Source organism: Stegodyphus dumicola, chromosome 8 (assembly GCF_044657685.1).
Source record: "Stegodyphus dumicola isolate Sdum_Otavi_A_Nest chromosome 8, ASM4465768v1".
In the NCBI taxonomy this organism is placed as follows: domain Eukaryota; kingdom Metazoa; phylum Arthropoda; class Arachnida; order Araneae; family Eresidae; genus Stegodyphus; species Stegodyphus dumicola.
Window position 1 is genome coordinate 73,397,782 of NC_140775.1, and position 23,244 is coordinate 73,421,025.

Here is a 23,244-nt window from a genome sequence, read left to right on the forward strand (position 1 = left end):
TTGCACATATTTGAGTTCTGAATAAATAAATTCCCACATATACTTAAGCTTTATTGAGGGCCGGCGCTAGATATCTTACTGCCTGATGTGGGTCCTAAATTCTTAGACTCGGCACGGCCATGTGAACCCTGGCGCTGGTTCTGGGTTTTTGCGAATAACAAATCGGTTACTCTTAATTCAAACAGCCCTAAATGTAATCTTTGAGTCTATGAGTATCATCAACAAAATCTGTTTTTAGCATATGGAAAGAAATTTTTCCTCGTCAATATTTTTTAGCATTTAACTGAAATCTGTAATCATCGCCAAGTGTAATGTCAACATAAAAGCTTATACTCCTTTATTATTCAAATGCCAACATAAAAAATTGTTTAGGCATAGCTACATGAGTCATTACTTAAGTTGTCATGTTTTGATAAACATGCGGTTATGAAAGGAAAAGTATAATAAATAATGATTCGCCAGGTTGGCGTCAGATCAACGATGCATCTATGTGGAATGTTTCAGTTTGAGGATGTGTGCCAAGCAAATATGCAGCAATGGAGTCAAATTACTGATCATACAAATTTATGCTAAAATGATTGCTTCTTCAGTAATAAGGTATTTTATTTAGTGTTGAAGTGAAATTAAAAATCAGGACTCTCCAGATGTTTTATTATGTGTGGAGGGAAAAATCAAAAATGCGCATGCATAAAGCCTACAAGAAAAATTTTGTTGGTGGTTTTGAGGTCCGGATTTTAGATCATTCTGGATAATGGACGTCCGGATTTCAGACTTTGTACTGTAATAATAACAGAACCTCGAACTAGTAAAACAAATATTCACAAAAGCTTAAATACTCGTTCACCAAATCTGATGACCGTATAGCAGAAAGACACCCCTTGCTGTTGCGTTTTCAGGTGAGTGTGTGTGGGATGTCCAGTCAGCACCAGCACTGAGTCATTAATTACTAAAACTATGAATTCACTACCCAATATTAATTTAGTTCTATATTATTATATAAAAAATCCTAATTTTCTCACTTTTAAAACAAGTTTTTCTGAGAGGCAACAGAACTTGCTTTTATTATGTTTTTTATTGCCAAATGATTTACCACTTCCCTTTTATCTTTGTTAAATATGGGAAATGTTCCATCCTGAGTCAAAATCTTATACCTTGCTTGCGTGTTTGATTAAAGTTGAATATTCAGGGACTATCTGCCTACGGAAAGGGATGCATACTAAAGGATAGCTTATGTTCTTGATGCACATGGGAGGATGGAACCAAGAAAACTTCATATTGCTAGCCCATTTGCTAGGAATTGAATGGATCTCAAACTATTGATTTTCAGCAATTTTAGCCACAGGTGGACGAAAATATTACAAATGGGTTATAAATACTTTGTAATTACTTACCAGTAAGATGGTCTTATTTACTTAGTAAGTAAGATGGTCAACAAGATATGAACATCACAATAATGTTTTATTATATGAGGTAAACTAACTACAAGCTGGTCGGTCAGCTAAGCGCACGATGGGCAGAAAATGATAGAAACTAATAACTGCTTGCAAGGACAGGCAGGCATTCATTATTAGCAAAAAGGTCAAGAATTTTTCAGCACGTTTAAAAACAACAGGGTTGGGAAACAATTGCAGTTTGTATTTCCTACAAAAGAAAACTAAGGTTCAGAGGATAGACAAAAATACCCGCCCTCCAAAAAAATGTACCGAGTAAAGTAACAACATTTGTAATTCAGATTAAAGGCAGAAGATGCAATAATAGTGAAAATAAACATGTTATGAATTTGGTAAATGAAGCCATTAAAACCAACATCAGTAGATATTATAAAAGGAATAATGTGTCATAGACCCATTTCCTTTTAACCCTTTGACTACTAACGGGACATTTATGTCCCACTAAAAGTTAAAAAATTAATAGTGGGTTAAAAAGTACTTAGAAACTCAATGTAACGCACCCCAGTCATAGAATCAAATGAGTTATGCATGCTTCATCTTTTGTTACACAGTTGGCACTAAATATTTTCCTGCCAAATGCCATTATAAACTTTTTTTTTTCCTAAATTCATAGTCAAAGTTATAAAATTATTAATTTATCTGAAACTTCAAATAACCAAGCAAATAGTTTATAACTTAATACAATTTTAAAATACTCAAAAAAATATATATATATATGTAACTTACAAGGTGCAAACAGGCAAAAAAGTATCTACAAACTTCCCAATGTTCTTTGCCTTCACAAAATTCTGCAAATGATATGATGTTTCTGTTGTTATCAGAGAAAAATTTCATTATTCGATGCCCATAAACGTGAACTTCAAAAGGTTCTCTTTCATTCTGAAATGCAAATAAACATGTTATGAATTTGGTAAATGAAGATGCAGTACTCTTCTGTTATCGGGACTGGATTCAGAAGTATATATGTATGTGCATATATTTGTATGTGTATACACACACATTCATACTTACATATATACATGCATTCATACATACATGCACACATTTCTGAATCCGGTTCTGATAACAGAAGAGTATCATATATGCATCTTAACAAAAAACATGCATGAAAAGTTATTAAAATAAAAACTTATATTAATAATTTAGAGAAAAAGTTTACTACAATGGAGCACTGTTTATACGTCTTTCAATGAAACATTCTCAAACTATGCATAAATGAGAAAGTGAAATAATTTGTTTTAAAATAAACAAAATTTTAATTTATGTAAAAGCTTTATATATATATATATATATATATATAAGCTTTAATTATTTAAACTTTTCATGTTTCACACCATAAATTAAAATTTTGTTTATTTTAAAACAAATTATATATATATATATTAGCTGCACAATTTTGATACTACTAATCTACTATTGATATTACATAATTTTATTATCGTACTTTCAATTTGTTTAAAATGTAAACAATATTCAGTGTTTTCTGACTTTTATTATTGCATACAAAGAAATTTCAGAGGGTGTCAATGTAGTAGATAGCATTTAGAAAAGAAGGTGGGATTTTCTTCATTTTCCTCTTCATCCCCGCTACTTGAAAGTTTGTCTGATAAAATGCTTTCAATTATTTCTTCAACTATACATATGTCTGATATCATTACATTGGCACCACAGTTTATGTATTCCTTGATTGTTATGTTCAACCCTAACAATTTCTAGTCTTCTTTATCCATAATTTTATCTTTATCTTTCACATTTTGCAAGAAATTTGTCGTTTGAGGATGGGCAGTATACCGAGCCATAAAAGGCAAATTTTGCATTTTGTCTCTTTATAGTTTCTCCTATTTTTTGAGCCATTCTGTAAAAATGTCATTAAATATATATTTGCATTATATTATTCTTATGACAGAGTTTTTAACCTGTTTGAAGCACTTCAGTTTTTGCGACCTTCCTAAAGGAGTCAATTTTTTCTGTACCATTAGCATTTGCACAAAGTAAAACAGTGAGACATTCTTTACTTTGTTTGGTTGCATGACCTTGGTCACTTTTGAAAGCTAGGGTTCTTGCAAACATAAGTTGGGGGGAAAGGGAGCAGTTTTGTCAACATTAGAAATGTCTTAATTCATATCCATCTATTTTAGTGGATAAATTCTTGAACCCCACTTCAACCGATTCAACAGGAGCACTTTTTGATTCTCCATTTATTCTATGACATGAAATTCCACATCACAGTTTAAATTTATGCAGCCATTCACTTGAAAAACAAGCTTCCTTCACATTCATTCAAAGTGCTATTTCTTTTGACTCCTCAATTAATATGGAATCATTCACTGCAGTATTGGATGGATGACAATGAATCAAAAATTTTAGAAAATAGTTTCAACCTCAGGAAACTTTCCATCTTCAACATGTAATTTCTTTAAAGCTAACTGTCCACAAATTTCTGCTCTTCAGATTTTTTTCTATCATAAACAATAATTTTTAGTGCTGTGACAGAAATATCCTGTTTCTTTGTTAGCTATGCTTTTGTCTAACTAGTATTCTAATCAAATTCTTTTCAGATTTGAATTTTATCTCTTAAGAAAAAGGCCTTTCGCTTTCATGACATTTGGTATCAGTTAATTCTGCTCCACTTAGCATAACTAATCCATAACCTACATCTTTTGCATGATTTATAGATCCATTTATTATTATTAAATAATAATATAGATCCCTATAGAAACTGGCCAGCTTATATATGGATCTATATTATTATTTAATAATAATAACATATATAAGACGGCCACTGCAAATTAACTTTAGGAAAAATTCTCAGCTTACGCACAGAAATATGCAGTACTTTTTCATGACTTTTCTGTGTGCATGTTGATAATCAGAAAGTGCCTAAATTCAAATAGCATAATTCACTTTTAAATTTTCTATTAAGAACACAGTTTTCCCCCTAAATGTTATGCTCATTAGCTTTAAGAAAAATTCCAAAAATTCTCACACTATACAGGAAATATGTGGTGCTTTTTCATGTAGGTGTTGATAATCAGAAAGTACTAAAAATTCAGATAACTAATTCACTTTTAAATCTTTTACTAAGCACACAGTTTTATCTCCTAAATGCTTTGCTCAAGTATATCATGCAAAGCATCACCACTGCAAAATGAAATGTCTCTATATGCTTCAGCCATGATTTTCTTGCCCTATTAAGATACACTTCTGTTATTGGGAACGAATTCAGAAATGTATGTATGTATGAATGTATGTGTTCATATATGCATGTATGGAAGTACACATATATACGCACTTACATGCACACATGCATATATACATTTCTGAATGGCTGTTTGGTAATGTCTCTCGGACGCTATCGTGTGTTGTCTGTTTCAAACGGCAATATCAAGTAAAAAATCCAAACTGACACAAACCTACATACATTTCTAAATCTGGTCCCAATAAGAGAAGATTACCTTTTTTTTATTCTGCATGCAAGTATATTTTTTGAGGGGCGGAGGAGGGAAGGGGGAAGAAGCTCATTTTTGCTTGTTCTAATAGATAACTATGTTCTACTATAGCATTTTTCAAAGTGTGACCTAGGGACCACAAGTGATCCTGTTAGATTTCTAAAAAGACAAAGAATAAAATTTAAATTCACCACATTATAGCTGATAATCTACAGTGCCCCCCCCCAAAAAAAATATGAAAGGTTTCATATTTTAACGGTTGCTCAAAAGGATTCGCTAAATTTTTTTTACACTCTTGCTGAGCTCGGAGTCTACTCAGTCCGCTGTTGTACTCACTTCTGCTAACAGATTTATTTTTCATTTTTAACTTCATTACGGTCAAAAGTCTTTAATTCGGACTCGTCGGGACTTCGGCGATTCCGGATTATAGATCATCAGTTTAAATCTGAAAAGATGACTTGCAGAAATTATAAAATTAAAAATGTGAAACTGTAATTTATGAAATAAAAAGCAATTATGATCTAAAGGGTATCAACATTTACAAAAAAAAAAAAAGCTTAATATTTATTTTTTTACTTTATTAAACATTTCTTTCAACCATGCGCATGCGTAAAGCATATATTACGCATAGTCGAAATTAGAAAATTGCAACCAGAAAACTATTTGATGTGCATTTGTAATATTTAAAATGATGAGGAATTTGATTTAAATCATATCAAAGACGGAGTTGAAATACTACATTTAGTAACGAATTATAAGCCGAGTAAAATAAAAACATCTGCTCAGAAGATAAGGATAGTGCTGACAGATAAACTTCCAGTTCATTGCGTGCTGCGACGTCTTCCCCCCCCCCCCCGCAAAGCAGCATCAAATTGATAAACAGATTTTGGAATGGTTAGAGAAACAAAGGATATGCCTTTATCCATTTTTTGCAGCAATTCCACTTTTTGTTTGATGGACATCGAAACTTGCTTTCGCTTTGTAGATCCTTTGGCAGCTCCAGAATCGAAAATTCTTTTTGACATAATCGAAAGTTCAAGCTTACTTTTATAAAATTCCTCTAACAGTCTACAAAAAATAATAAGCCGGATCCAATTAGAAGACTAAAGAACAACGCAATCTGCAAAATTAACTGAAATAGATAATTACATAATTCTAGCTTAGCTTATACGGTTCGTTATACATTAAATGTGTATGCGTAAATGTATTATGTGCATGCCTAAATGCATATGCGCATGCGTAAAGGTATTATGCGCATGCGTAGATGCTGTTGGAAAATATGACCTATTGTAACCCTTTTTCTGCATCATCTCTCCTCCTTGAAATATTTATCTAGTTTAGTTCTTATTTTAAAGGGATATAGTAGTTTCACTGCTACTGTTTGTATTGAGAACGGACTGTTTCAGCATAATTAAGATGCAAAAACGAAACTTGATATTACGTCCTCTGGAAAGCCGAGTCGTGCCGATAGCTGATTGGTTGCCGTGTGTGGAAAAATCCCCCAAATGATTTATGTATCGCCGTTAGAGGGCGCTTCGCTTCTGAAAAGGAATGTTAGTTTTTAGTTTGCGACGTAGTTAGTTAGCAGTGAACCTTCGATGCAATCAAAGTTGCTTTGTAAATAAAATGATTATTTTTGTAGATTGTTGAAGTATTTCACTTCATTTAGAATTAGAACCACCTTTCGCAATATGGCGCATCGGTGCCGAGAACCTTTGGCCAATTTAGAAGTTTGTGTTTTTTAATTTTGGATATCATTTTATGCGAAGACAGCCAAGGTAAGCCTGTATTTTCTATTTTTATATAATATGGAAGATCTTATTGCTAAACTGAAATCGAAACGAAAGGTACTGAGGACCGGAGTGTCCAAGATATTAAAGAAAATTGAAACCGAACTGAATAAAGATGATAGTAGTATAAATGTAAATGTATTAGAAGAAATTTTAGACCAGTTAAACGAAAAATCAAAATCCTTGAGCAATTTAGACGCTGAAATAGAACGAGAATTAAAAGTCGAAGAAGACGAATTTGAACTTGAAATCTCATCCGCTTTGGAATATGAAGAGAAAATACAAGTGTGGCAGTTTAGAGGAAAGAAAAAGTTGAAAGAGTTGAGTAAGTTGGAAAATTCGGACAATGCAAATAGATACACTTCTAATGAAACCGTTACAGAATCCCAAAACGAAAGTAACAAATTCACTCGTCTTCCAAAATTAACGATCTCTAAATTTTATGGTGATTCTTCGGATTGGTTAGAATTCATAGGTCAGTTCGAAAATGCGATTGATAAAAATCCGAATTTATCAAAAATAGAAAAATTAATTTACTTAAAAAGCTTTCTTGGTGGCTCAGCCGCCAAAGCTATTTCTGGTTTCACTCTCATCGAAAATAATTACGAAGCTGCTCTTGAACTGTTACGTTCCAGATTTGGTCAAAAGAACATCTTAATTAATTCGCATTTAGGACAACTCTTAAGTACTTCACCTGTTAGAAATCCTAATGATATAAACGGATTAAGAAAACTTTTAGATCACGCCGAAGTACAGATAAGAAATCTTGAAGCATTAAAAATAGACTCTGATACCTACGGAAATCTCTTAACGCCTTTAATTTTGAAATTACTTCCTAATGAATTCGTTCTTGATTATAGCCGAAAAATTAAAGACGAAAATTGGGATTTAAAAGGTTTGTTAGCCTTTTTAAGGAACGAAGTATTCAGTAGAGAACGCGCGGCTTCTGTTAATTATAATTCTAGAGAAAAATATTCGCGATTGGAAAAAAGCATTTGCCCTTCAAACATAAACATTCTCCAGCCATAACGAGCAAGCTGTCTACAGTTGAGTTATTAGCGGCGTCATCCGAATCACAGTGTCTGTTCTGCAGGAACACAAATCATAAATCTGCGGATTGCGAAGTTTTAAGTGTAGAAAAGAAAAAGGACATCTTAAAAAGTGAATCGCGGTGTTTTTTATGTTTAGGTCGGTATCACCGGATCCAAAATTGTAAACAAAAAATAAACTGTGCCTTCTGCTTTAATAAACACTCGAAAGTCATTTGTTATTCATTCCATCAGAAAAAAGATAATGAAAAACCTGAAAAGAAAACGTCGGATTCGAGCGTTATTTCCGCTGTTTCGTCATATAATTCCGATGAAAATAGATCTAATAAAATATTATTACAAACGGCTTCTGCATTGATCCGAAATAATGATAAATCTGAAAATGTCAGAATTCTTTTTGATAATGGCTCAATGAGATCTTTCATAACTAAAGATGTATCCACTAAAATGGAACTTCCGATTGTTAGAAAAGAATCACTTTCTGTTTATTCCTTTGGTGATAAAACTGCGTTAGAAAAAACCTTTAATGTTGTTAGAGCAAAACTAGAAAATGTAAACGATCCTAATCTTAATATATATATTGAGCTTCTTGAAACCGAAAATATATCCAATACTGTTATCTCTCCTCCAGATTTTAACTTTGCTAAGAAAAATAAAATTTTACAAAATCTACAATTAGCAGATTGTTGTAGAAAAAGTGACAAAATTGATATTCTCATAGGGGTAGATTTCTACTATTCTATAATTACTGGTAAAATTAAAAGAATTTCAAGAAATGTAGTAGCCACAGAATCTTTATTTGGGTGGTGTTTGCAGGGTAAAGTAAATAATGATCATAGTGAATTATTAACTATGAAAGTAATTGTAAATGAAAACTTGATATCAGATCAGTTACAACAGTTTTGGAAGCTAGAAAACTTGGGTTTGGAAAGTGATACTCAAAACGACAAAACTGTTGATTTAGAAATTATGAAATCTTTCGAATCTGATATCAGGTATAAGAACTGCAGATACCAAGTAAAATTACCTTGGAAACCGAATTCAAAACATTTAATGGAAGATAATAGGGATATAGCACTTGAAAGATTTAATAAATTGAATAACAAATTTAAAATTGATAACTCTTTGTTTGTTCAATACACAGAGGTTTTAAAGGATTACGAGTTAAAACATATTATTGAACCAGTTCAAGAAGACAATCAAAATGATAAGACCCTATTTTATTTACCTCATAGAGCAGTCATCAGAAATGATAGAGCAACTAGCAAACTAAGAATAGTTTATGATGCTTCAGTCCATAAACCAAAAACACTCTCTCTAAATGACTGTTTATACACTGGTCCGAACCTATATCCTGATATTTTTGATTTATTGATAAAATTTAGACAAAATTCGATAGCCTTTACAGCGGACATTACACAAGCATTCTTACAGATAGAGTTAAATGAAGAAGACAGGGACGTTACACGATTCGTTTGGAAAGATGATCCTAATGATAATAATGAGAGTTTGAAAATCTTTAGATTTACAAGAGTTTTGTTTGGAGTAAAATCTAGTCCCTTTCTCCTAGCTGCTACTATTAAGCATCACCTTAAAAAATATTCAGAAATATATCCTGAAACAGTAGAACTCTTAAAGAACTGCCTGTATGTTGATGACATTATTGGTGGTCAACAAAATTTAGAACAAGCCCTGAAAACAAGTTTAGAAATTGTGAACATTTTTAATGAAGCTAGCATGTCACTACATAAGTGGCATACTAATTCCAAAGAACTCAAAGATATTTGGCATCGCAAAGAATTTTCGATGCAAGAATCTCCTGAAGTTGTCCCGATCAAAGTGTTAGGAATTAATTGGGATACGGATAATGATAATTTTTATTTTGACACTCAGCACTTGACAAATTTCATTTCCTCGTCAATCAACTCAAAACGTTTTCTATTGCAGACCGCAGGCCGTATTTTTGATCCTGTCGGATTTTATGGCCCTTTCACTATAAGAATAAAGTGTCTGATTCAGGAAATCTGGTCTGCCAAAATTGATTGGGACGATGAACTTCCACCTGATCTTAGTTATAAATGGAAAGCCTGGTACGAAGAAATTGAAGAACTGAACCACCTCAGAATTCCCCGCTACTATTTAGAAGGAATATTAGATGCAGATGTGAAACAAATAGAACTCCATAGCTTTTCTGATGCTAGTTTAAAAGCTTATGGATGCGTGGTATATCTGAGAATAGTTTTGAACAATGGAACTTTTCAAACAGTTTTTGTTGCTTCCAAGAGTAGAGTTGCTCCTCTGAAATCCCTAACACTTCCTAGATTGGAGCTTTTGGGTGCGCTTTTATCCGCTAGATTGAGTGATAAAATAGCAAAATATTTTAATTACGAAGTAATCCCCTTCCACTGGACTGATTCTCAAATAACGTATTTTTGGATTCAGGGATCTCCCGAAAGATTTAAATCTTTCATCAAAAACAGAGTTTATGAAATTCAGAAACTAACTGAAAGCAATAATTGGCATTATTGCCGTGGGAAAGATAACCCCTCCGACCTCGTATCACGAGGAACTACTGTTGCTAATTTAAGAAATTGTTCACTTTGGTGGTTTGGACCAGAATGGTTGCAAAACAAACGTATAGACTGGCCAGTTCAACCGAAGTTTGACGTGGGAAACGATAAGCAACTAGAACTCCGTGGTAAGATATCTGTTTATGACGTTGTTGTGAAAAGAGATGATCAACTATTGGATATAACAAAATTCAGTAATGTGCTGAAATATCTCAGAATTATGGCATGGGTTAGACGTTTCGTTGCTAAGACAAGAAAACTGCCTGCTAATAGTGGAACATTAAGTGCCTTTGAAATTCAGGACACTGAAATTTTTTGTGTTCGTAAATCCCATATGGATTTCTTCACACCTGAAATTAAGGCTCTTCAATCTAACAAGTCAATTTCTCCAAGCTCTGATATATTCAGCTTGGCACCGTTTCTTGATGAAAATAAAATTCTCCGAATTAAGGGAAGATTAGAAGAAACCGAATATACAGTTGACGAGAAGCATCCAGTTCTTCTTCCTAAAGATACCAAATTTACTGAATTAATTGTAAAAAGGGAACATAATAACGTTCTGCATGCGGGAGTTGCAGCAACTTTAGCCAAACTAAGACAGAAATTTTGGATTCCTAAAGGCCGTCAGTTGGTAAAAAAAGTCTTAGGGAACTGTTTAATTTGTCGGAAATACGCAGTAAAACCAGCGAAACAAATGACAGCTCAGTTACCTAAAGATCGAATTGTTGAAACTCCACCTTTCTATGTTACAGGCGTGGATTTCACAGGTCCAGTTTACATCAGGTCTGGAAACGACATTCAGAAATCATACATCGTATTGTTTACGTGCGCTGCTACACGAGCATTACATCTAGAACTCATTTCCAATATGTCTGCAAACAAATTCATTTTGGCTCTCAGACGTTTCATTTCGAGAAGAGGAAACTGTCGCAGCTTTTATTCAGATAACGCGAAAACTTTCAAATATGCTGCCAAAGATTTACAGTATTTTTACAGCATAATTAAAGGTACAGAGTTTCAAAATTTTCTAGCAAATGAAGGCTTGACTTGGAAATTTATCGTTGAGCTTGCTCCATGGTGGGGAGCTTTTTATGAACGCCTTATGAAAACCATAAAGGAACCATTGAAAAAGATATTAGGCAGAGCTCAATTGAATTTTGAAGAATTTATGACTGTGTTGACAGAGGTTGAAAATATTGTGAATAGACGTCCTTTGACCTACGTTTACAACGATTTACATGAACCTGAACCGCTTGCACCGGCTGATTTTCTATTGATCGGACATAAGGATGAATATCCATACAACTTTGCTGAGATCCTGAATAACTCTCCAACAAGAAAGAGTCTAATAAAACGAAAAGAATATCAGACAACACTTATAAAACAGTTCTGGAAAAAATGGAAAAATCAGTATCTTCTTGAGTTAAGAAATGCTCACTTCTTCGGTACACCAGAAGCCAAGAAAAATCTTAAAATTGGTGATATAGTTTTACTTGAAGGAACAACTAAATCTAAGTTCCTCTGGGATTTAGGTCGAGTAATTCAAGTCTTCAAAGGACGTGATGGTCTTGTACGATCATGTGTGGTAAAAACTAAAAAAGGGGACCTTAAGAGACCTGTACAATTGATTTACCCCCTTGAACTATCAGACTGAAAATGAACTAATTTTGTAACCTTTTAATTTTACTTCTTGTATTTCATATTCACTAACATTAATTTTAGATAATTAGTTTAGTTATTACTAATAATTTACTGTTTGTAATTTGAATTAATATTTACGTATTGAGTAACATTTGAGTTGATGCAGTTAACTATATTTGTTTATTTTATAGAATTTCCTTTTGCAGTTTATATTTACATCAGTTGAATGTATTTGATATGTAAGTTGCTTTCTTATATTTTATTATTTGTATGCTGAAATAGTGATAATTTTTGCAGAAATTATCAGGTGGGGAGTGTGGAAAAATCCCCCAAATGATTTATGTATCGCCGTTAGAGGGCGCTTCGCTTCTGAAAAGGAATGTTAGTTTTTAGTTTGCGACGTAGTTAGTTAGCAGTGAACCTTCGATGCAATCAAAGTTGCTTTGTAAATAAAATGATTATTTTTGTAGATTGTTGAAGTATTTCGTTTCATTTAGAATTAGAACCACCTTTCGCAATACCGTGAGATGATGTCATGCCTACTTCTGGTATAAGCATATCGTGTCGCTCTGGCTCATCGCTTCTAGTTCCTGTTTTCTTGGCTCCTTGGTGTGCAGTTTCCAGCCCCTATTGGAAGACATCTTGCGATGCGTGCAGTCCGGTGATAAGTGCCGTGGTTCCAGTCTACAAGATGACTTTTCCTGGATAAGTGCCGTGGTTTCAGTCTACAAGATGACTTTTCCTGGATTCTCAAAAGAGGCTATGATGTGAGTGACTGCCATGGGCGGCATCCATGTTCTTCATGAAGGCGGCATTTAATACAAGTTAGCGACAGTGTTTTTTTTCTAAGCTGTGATTCCTCATGTTTAACTACAGTAAGCGACGTTAGGCCGGTTTTAAGTGCTCTCAAGGATTTAATTTAATTTTCAGGTGCCTTCTTGACCATTAAGCATAGACTTATTGATAGCGTAGCTAATTTCATTAAAACCGCATAATTTCTGTTTAGGATATGTTTTTCGCGTATCGAATGCCAGTATTTTGGAGATCAGGTAAAATATTATTTAATATGTGAATTTTTTTATAATGGTTATATTATAATTTTTAAGTTTCTGATATTGTTTAAATTTATTAATTGTGTTTTTATTTTTATATATTATTAATAAATGGGTTAAGTTTAAAAACTTTTTTTTGTCTTCAGTGTCTGCACAGCACATAACCTTAGGGAGCTTCTATTGCTACTGCTGCTAAATGTTTAATTTTACAACTTTAAACTTTGCTTTTGCATCATTTTGGTTATAGGCCCAGCCCCTGTGTTATCTTTAGTGCAGACTTTTGAAGTTTAAAAATTAATTTAGGACTTAAGACACTGGGGGCGGTTTTTGTTGAAATTCAAATATGGCTACTGTTAATGTTATGCATAATATTGCTAAACTTGATGCATGTAATTATTTTACATGGTCTAAAGATATGAAGTTTGTCTTAAATGAGAAAAATGCATGGCTTTTGGTTAAAGGTATTGAAAAATGTCCGGATTTAAATGATGTTAAGGACATTGAAAGAAATTGTTGCCAACTATCAAAATAGAAGTCGTTTGGCATTATCTTTGATTTATATGAATGTAAGCACTGAATATAGAAACTTAATATGTGAAATTGATGACCCGGTAATTGCATGGAATACACTTGCTAAATCTTTCCAGCCAGATTATCGATCTAGACATATATCCTTGTTTTCAGAGTTCTTAAATTGTAAAATCAAGCCAAATGAAAGTATTAGTTTGTTTTCTTCTAGATTAAAACGGGTAACTGAACAATTAGCTGATATTAATCAGGCTGTAAGAGATGTATACATATGTTTTCAGTTTCTTAGGTTCCTTCCAGAAAAATATGATCAGGTAGTTCAGAATGTTTTGAGGTGGCCAGATGAAAAGTTCACATTTAAAAATGTTGAACTGGAAATATAGCAGAGGAAACGCGTCTTAATTTAAGAGATATATATAGAGAAAATTCCAATAAGACTATAGAAGTTCAAAGTACTCACTTTGAACCTAAATTTAAGCAGATCAAAGGGCTCAAGTGTTATAAATGTGGCCATCCAGGTCATATTCAAAAGTACTGTAGAATGAAAGGTAATTTTTCCAGATCACCCTCGCCTGCTTCTTCTGTTTCCTCAGCTGTATCTAGTAGTAATAAAACATCCCCTAAGTGTAAGAATTTACCCAAGTTGTGTAAAGGTAAAAATAATTCCCATGCTCAGTCCCATTTTATAGCTCAAGCTAATGTTAACAATTTGGAGGAAAATGATGATAGTTGGATTTTTGATACTGCTGCATCTCATCATTTTTGTAAAAATCGTGAATTGTACGATACCTTTTCTCCTGTGAAGAACAAGAATATGCTAGTAGCTGCTGATGGGGCAACTTTTCATATTCATGGGAAAGGTACTGTTAAAATGAAATTCGGTGCTAGAATTATTTTGTTTAAAGATGTTTTATACTAACCTGAACTAAGACGAAATTTAATATCTGGACCTAAGATGGATATCAGTAGAGCGAGATTTTATGGTAAAAATGGGCAAATTAAAATTACTAATGATGAAAATGAAACTATGTTCAAGGCTAAGTTGATAGGAAGTAACTATCATGTTTTCCCGAAAATAGTGAAAAAGGGGGGCAAATCTGTGAAATTTGAGGAATCCATAGTACAGCATAACAACAGTGAATTATGGCATGGTCAGTTTGGTCATATAAATTATGGTGCTATTGTCAGGATAGTAAGAGACATTCAGTTCGAGGTCTTCCAGTGTTAAAGAACTCACCTAATTTGTTTTGTGAACATTGCCAAATCAATAAGCAAAGACGAATCTCCTATAGACCTTTAGAAGGTATTCAAGTGAAGAGATGGCTTGAAAGGGTTTTTTCTGATGTATGGGGACTTATTAACATTCCAGGTAGGAACAGTGAACGTTATTTCGTTTCCTTTATTGACGAATATTCTCGTTATGTGGTAGTGTACCCCATTGCAGAGAAAAGTCAGGTGTTTGAAGTATATGAAAGGCATATAGCACATGCTGAAAGATCTCTGAACCTTAAGTTGAAATACTTTAGGACTGATAATGGACGAGAATATGACAATGAACAATTCAGGTCATATTGTAATAAAAATGGTGCAAAGCACGAATTTACAGATGCATTTACTCTGGAACAAAATGGAGTTTGTGAGAGATTCAATCAGACAGCTCTCAACAATGTACGTGCAATTTTACATGATAGTGGAATGAGTCCTGAATTTTGGTCAGATGCAGTGATGTATTTTGCATATTCATTTAATAGAATTTGTCATAAGGGCCAAGACAGAACCCCATTCGAAATGTATACTAAGCGGAAACCATCAGTGCGTCACCTTAAGGCATTTGGAACAATTGCCTATGTGGGAATTCCAAAGGCTAAAAGAAATTCTAAGCTTGATCCAAAGGCAACAAAGAGCCGATTGATTGGATACAGTGTATGAACAAAAGGGTACAAGATTTGGTTGGAAAATGAACAAAGGGTCGTAGAAACCCTAAATGCTACTTTTAAAGAGTCAATTGGAATGCAGAGAAGTGGCAGTGGAATTGCACTGGGCACCCTTCCTAATTTGGAATCTGAAGAGAGGGTTGAGTTTCAATCTACTGATCCTCCAGTTGGCTATTTTCCTGAAATAGAGGAAAGAATCGATACCAGTGTACCCTCTTCTATACCTAGCACTGACACTCAATTACATTAAGCTACATTGAGACAGGTAACTTGGCTTCGTAAACCTGTTCCAAGGCCAGACGGCACTCGTACGGATGTGTACTATTTTGAGAGGGGGGTCTAATCAAAGACTACGATCATCAAATGACGTAGAAAGGTATTGCACTGAGCATAATACGAGGGCTATCCAGAAAGTAGATTACGTTTTGGAATAAAAAAATAAACAAAGTATAGGAAACAAATTTTATTATATACAGATGAAAGCCATACTCAAATACTACTTTTCTACATAGTCACCATACAAATTAAGGCATTTATCGTAGCGATGTACGAGCTTGGAAATTCCTTCGTCGAAAAATTCGGCCGCCTGCGCCTTCAACCACTTCGTTACCTCTTCTTGCCTTCCATCTTGCACAAAACTTGTGGTAACCAAGCTTTTCGCTGATGATTTCGTGCAACAAACTTCGCGAAATTTGTGGAAAACTCAAAGAAAGTTCCGTTATTGTGAAATTTTGATTTTCACGGACTTTAGCATCGACTTTTTCGAGAAGTTCGGCGGTCACTATGCTGGGTCTCCCACTTCGATCTTCGTCGTGAACATTGGTTCGGCCATTTTGAAATCTTATGACGCACTCCACCTTCAGTGATAATGTTGTCCCCATACACTTCACGAAGCTGCCGATAGATTTCTATCGGTTTACAGTTTTTTGCAGTCAGGAACCTTATTACTGAGCGCACCTCGCAGCTCGTGGGATTTTCAATTAACGCAGACATTTCAAACCGTCACAGTATCTGAACGGAGCACAGCACGGCTAGATGCAGACTGAGCTGCGCAACGCTCTGACCCCAAGATGGCCGCGCTAGCCCCGCCCCTAGCGGACACAGACGGAAACGTAATCTACTTCCTGGATGGCCCTCGTATTTAGCATGATCCTACCTTGTTTGATTTCAAGGGAAGCAATACTTAAAATGGTGAAATCGACCCAACTGGCACTCCTTCAACGTCATATACCCAAGACAGCTGACTAGAGGTTTCAATTCCAAACACTTATAACCAGGCAATGAAATCCACAGAAAAGCATAAATGGATAGAGGCAATGGAAGAGGAAATGGCCAGCATGCGAAAGCATAAGGTATGGCATCTTGTTCCACTTCCTAAAGACAAGACTCCACTAGGTTGCAGGTGGATTTTCAACATTAAACGTGACTAATTTGGAAACATTATTCGTTTTAAAGCTCGTTTAGTGGCTCAGGGTTATTGGCAAATTAAATACGATACCTATGATGAAACCTACTCGCCTGTAGTCAACTTTTCAGTAATAAGGCTCTTTTTCTCTCTTTTAGTTGCACACCTTGGATGGGCAAATATACAGTGCGACGTAAAAAGTGCCTATCTCTAGGCTCCTTTATCAGAGGAAATTTACATGTCCCAACCTCAGGGTTTTGTAGAGCGAGATAAAGAAACTTTTGTGTGTCGTTTAGATAGAGCCTTGTATGGTCTGCATCAGAGTGGGCGATTATAGTACTACGAGTTGGATAGAACACTATGTAACCTAGGGTTTATCAAGTTTGAGTGGTGTAATTGTATCTATCGTTTTAAAGATTTTGTCATTCTGTTGGTTTATGTTGATGCTATTGTTGTGTTTGGAAAAAGTGAAGTTCAGACTAAAAGGATATTAAAAGTCCTGAATTCACATTTTGATTTGAAAATTTTGGGTAAAACAAGAAAGCTTTTAGGTGTGAAATTTGAATATGAGAACAATAGTGTTTTGATTCACCAGCAGTTATATATAGAAGACATAGTTGATCGATTCAAGTCTTTTAAAATACAAATTACTTCCCTTCCAATAGTTAAAGGTGTGAAATACTCAAAGTCTCAGTACACAAGAAGAAATGACTGAAATGATGAATTATCCTTATAGAAATGGTTTGGGATGTCTCTCGTTTCTGTGAAATCGTACTCGTCCGGATATAGCCTATGCTGTTAATATATTTTCTCCATTTCAAAGCAATCCTGGTAAGTTTCACTGAGAAGGATTACTTAAACTTTTAGGATACTTTTCCAATACCAGACATAACAAACTTAAACTGGTATGCAAGGAACTGAAACTCAATATATATTCAGATTCGGATTTTGCTTCAAGCAGGGATGATATGGTGTCTATTGGTGGACAAATAGCTTTGTTGGGAGAATCACCTGTATCTTGGCGTACATTTAAAGAAAGGGGAGTGAGTTTGTCTACTATGGAGGCTGAATTTATCTCCATGACTGAATCAGCAAAAGAATTAGTTTGGTTTAAAAACATTTTGGATGAATGCATTCAGTTTGAGATTGCAAGTAACTATGTTTCAAAACCAATATTGTTTGCAGATAACATGGCTGCTATATGTTTTACAAAATCACCCATTGAAAACTCAAGGACAAAACATATAGATGTAAAACTATTTTTCATTCGTGATCTATTGAACAGGGAAATTTTTTATCTAAAATATGTTCCAAGTAAAGATAATCTGGCTGATCCCATGACAAAACCGCTGACTAAGCATAACTTGATAAGATTTTGTGGAGCAATTTTCTTGTGAAACTTGTTTTTGTGTGTATTTAATTTTAAATTAAGAGTTTTGTTTAGTTGAAAATAATATGTTATAAATCATATTATGATGAGTATTAGATAATGTAAAACTGTATAGTGTAGAATGTTGTATGATTGACCAGGGCCCTGGGTAAATGTATTGAATGTATGATCATACATATGTCTTTGTATTGTTTTGTAACATGTTGGACTTTGTTATGGTAAAACTTTGAAAAATAGGATAAGATGTTCCCAAAGGAAAATTTTTTTTTTCTTAAAAATTTATGAATTGAATGGAGTTGTGATATTTATTTATTTTTGTTCTGAATTTTGTAAAGATACTGGCGTTCAGTTTTATTTCAGGTCGGAGATGATGATGTGGGGGGCATTTGTTGGAAAATATGACCTATTGTAAACCCTTTTTCTGCATCATCTCTCCTCCTTGAAATATTTATCTAGTTTAGTTCTTATTTTAAAGGGTTATAGTAGTTACTTCTACTTCGTTTTTCACTGTCACTGTTTGTATTGAGAACGGACTGTTTCAGCCTAATTAAGATGCAAAAACGAAACTTGATGTTACGTCATCTGGAAAGCCGAGTCGTGCCAATAGCTGATTGGTTGCCGTGAGATGATGTCATGCCTACTTCTGGTATAAGTATCTCACGTCGCTCTGGCTCATACCTAAGGCTTTTGATCGCGTCTGGCATGAGGGGCTTATCTTCAAATTAATCAAGCACAACTTTTCTCCGGAAATGACTCCTATACTCATTCATCAAAAATAGAAAATTTTACGTTTCTTTCGGCCAGGAGAATTCAGACTTCAAATATATTCCTGCTTCTGTGGCCCAAGGCTCAATTCTAGGCCCGATTCTCTATTTATTTTATGTTTCTGACTTCCCTCATCCAAATAATGAAATTAATAGATTCCTTGGATGCTATACGGCTCTTGCAGTAAAATCCCTTAGCCCCAACACTGCCATTCAAAAACTTCAAAGTATCATGCCTACCATTGAAAACTGGTGTAAAAAATGGAGAATTGCTATTAATGCGGAGAAATCATAACTCCTTATCATCAGCCGTAACAGAAAAACCCATCAAGTCATCCACAATAGTTTAAAACTCTTCGACAAAAATATTCCAATTGGAAAGAAAGCAAAATACCTAGGTATTACTATAAACAATACTCACTTGGACTGATCACATTAATATTATTAAAGGAAAAGCCTATGGGAACATGAAAAACCTTATGCCACTCCTAGGAAAATTCTCTAGTCTTGATTTGAAAAGAAAGAAACATATTTACACAGCTATTGTCAGACCTACTCTCTGCTACGCCTCTCCTGTCTGGGCTACAGTGAAGAACAGTGACATCAAGAAAATTCAAACTGTTCAGAACAAATTTCTTCGACTTATAACGAATGCGCACTACTATGTTTCGAATGCCACCCTTCATCGAGACTTAAAAAATTGATTTTATCAAAGATCACATAATAAAAACTAATGACAACTTCTTCCGCAAGGCCATTACTTGTCTCTTTATGCAATATTTTCAAGTGCTTAACTACACGGTTCTTCCAGAAGATAGAGACCTGAGATCCTGGGCGGCCTACGTCTGTGACCAAAATTTTCCCACGTAATTATTCTTGTACATAGCTGTAATATATTTTATTTTACGTATGTTGTTCTCTATATTTAACCAAGATTTTATTGCATTATTTAATCTAGCATCTTGTTTATACGTAGCATAACTTATCATGTAATTCCTTTTCAGGTACTGAACTCCTGAAATTATTCTTATTATTTTGCATTGTTTTGTACATATGTATCATAATCAATTCTCTGTTTATTTTTAAGAACTTATTGTATTGATTTCTACTCTGCTCAATTCATATTTATTTCAGATTATATACTAATTATGCAAGAAAACTTTTTATATATCCTTATGTTTTTATGTATTATCATGTATCCTTATTTTTACTTTCACCTTATTTATCAGGAATGAAATTTAAATCATCATCACCATGCTCTCCAAAATCAATTGTCTGGTTTGTACTCTGTGATGCAGGGTCACCCCCTTTTCCTGACCTTCAGTTCCACCGCCACTCTTCAGGACCATCAAATGTCAGGTACCCTCACTCACCAGGAGCCGGTAAACCGGCATATACTCGCTGCACACCCGCAATATCGACATGGATGGATGGATGGCTCATCCCTTCTAGTTCCTATTTTCTTGGCTCCTTGGTGTGCAGTTTACAGCCCCTATTGGAAGACGTCTTGCGATGCGTGCAGTCTGGTGATAAGTGCCGTGGTTCCAGTCTACAAGATTACTTTTCCTGGATTCTCAAAAGAGGCTACGATGTGAGTGACTGCCGTGGGCGGCATCCATGTTCTTCATGAAGGCGGCATTTAATACAAGTTAGGGGCAATGTTTTATTTTCTAAGCTGCGATTCCTCCTGTTTAACTACAGTGAGCGGTGTTAGGCCGGTTTTAAATGCTCTGAAGGATTTAATTTAATTTTCAGGTGCCTTCTTGACCATTAAGCATGGACTTATTAATAGTGTAGCTAATTTCATTAAAACCGCATAATTTCTGTTTAGGATATGTTTTTTCGCGTATTGAACGCCAGTATTTTGGAGATCAGGTAAAATATTATTTAATATGTGAATTTTTTTATAATGGTTATATTATAATTTTCAAGTTTCTGATATTGTTTAAATTCATTGTATTTTTATTTTTATACAGTCAAAAGTCGTTAATTCGGACACCCATAATTCGGAATGATCTATAATCCGGACCTAAAAACTTTCTGCGCATGCGCGTAAGACCTTTTACTGCGCATATGAGTGTGCGCAAGTGCAGAATACGTTTTCGCGTGCGCGTTTTATGTATAATGGACGTATAAGCTAAAATTATCTAATTATCTATTTCAGTTAATGTTGATGATTGCGTTGTTCCTTAATTTTCGAATTGGATCCGGCTTATTATTTTTTGCAGACTGTAAGAGCAATTTTATAAAAGTAAGCTTAAACTTTCGATTATATCAAATAGAATTTCCGATATATATTTGTTAATATGTAAAGGATCTAAAGCGAAAGTATGTTTTGAAATCCGAAATCTGTTTATCAATTTCACGCTGCTCGCCGGGGGAACGCCGCGACGTAATGAATTGGAAGTTGATCTGTCAACACTATCCTTATCTTCAGCGCAGATGTTTTTATTTTATTTGGCTTATAATTTCTTTACCAAATGTAGTATTTCATCTCGATATGCTCCGTCTTTGATATGATTTAAAACAAGTTCCTCGTCATTATAATTCGCTTCCGATAGCGAAGAAAAGTGACAGAGGTTATTGAAAACGAAAAAATTTCGATTGACAAATTAGTCGGTGTTCTCCACACAGCAATTATAGGACTTGAACAGCGTAACTTTGTAACTGAACAAGAAATTATGTCTGTTTAATAGAATTAAAGAGAAAGTATTATCACATGAAACGAAGCAAAACTTAAACAACTTACACTGAAAGAAATGTTTAATAAAGTAAACAAATAAATATTAAGCTTTTTCTTTTTGCAAATTTTGATACCCTTTAGATCATAATTGTTCTTTATTTCATAAATTACGGTTTCATATTTTTAATTTTAGAATTTCTGCATGCCATCTTACGAGATTTAAACTGATGATCTATAATCCGGAAAAATCGATAATCCGGAATCGCCGAAGTCCCGACGAGTCCGGATTAACGACTTTTGACTGTATATTGTTAATAAATTGGTTAAGTTTAAAAGCTTTTTTTTTTTTTTTTTTTTTTTTTGTCTTCAATGTCTGTACAGCACATAACCTTAGGGAGCTTCTATTGCTACTGCTGCTAAATGTTTAATTTTACAACTTTAAACTTTGCTTTTGCATCAGACGCATTATGCGCTTACGCATGCGCAGAAAGTTTGTAGCTTTGAGGTACGGATTATGGATCATTCCGGATTATGGACGTCCGAATTAAAGACTTTTGACTGTATTAAGAATCATTTTTTTAACATTTATGCCACATACAATTAAACAGGAATATCACAAAAAAATTATTTAATTTAATAAAATTTAGAATTCCTGATGCAGTGTTAAATGTTCACATACATTTTTATATTTTTTCTCAGTTCATCATATCAGTGTTTAGTTTTCTTAGTAAGATGGGCAGAAAATGTATTTTTTTGTCTTTTTATTATCAACATTTTGTATGTTAACTTTATTTATTAAATATCATGATTTTTTGCACTTACAGTACATAAAATTCAATTCAACAGCAAATTCCCAGATATTTAAGAACAGCTTTATCTTTAGAATTTTCCACACACAATCTCATGAACTGAAGGCATTTTATACAATTCTATACAACTTATTCTATACAATGTTGCCAGCGCTTGCTTTCAAACCATTGAATTTGTTAATTAAAAAATCAATAAAGTTTTACAAAATATGAAACAGATAATAAAAAAAGTTCAAAATTTAGACTTCAGATCCACATGTTCGGGTTGAGGACTATGTTATTCAAACTTTGATGACTCTAGATACCATCATTTTTCACACTGTATAACACTTTCATTATTTAATTTCTTTACAAATAATACAAGGTGATAACATTTGATGGCAACAATTTGAAAAGTGCAATTTATAGGGTTTAAATGCAAAATCCAGTTTCAAGACTAGTACGCTATTTGGGCTAAAAAAGGAATTCCTCAAAAGAGGCGCTTTATTACCGATGTTTCATTTACAATTTACTGACTGTTGCTCTTGCATGGCATTCTTAATGCACTGCCATTTAGAAAAATGGCTGTTGCCTTTTGCACATTAGGTTGACAAAAAATTAGTCACCAATAAACCTGCAACATTTTGGTAGGGTTCCAAAAAGTATGGAATTCTTTAATATTATGATACAATCTAATTTTGAAAACATGGATTAACTAAAACAATATCATATTAGAGACTTTTTTTTGGC

At 34.0% G+C, this 23,244-nt stretch overlaps 1 protein-coding gene across 1 annotated transcript in view; it reads right to left on the bottom strand.

The window, feature by feature from the left end:
• The window catches only part of LOC118201630 (condensin-2 complex subunit H2-like), an 87,608-nt gene that overhangs the window by 9,327 nt on the left and 55,037 nt on the right, over nt 1-23,244 (bottom strand). The window contains exon 3 of the mRNA XM_085822001.1: nt 2,178-2,330. Within this exon, the coding sequence (XP_085678127.1) occupies nt 2,178-2,330 (153 nt within the window). The remainder of the gene's footprint in view (nt 1-2,177; nt 2,331-23,244) is intronic.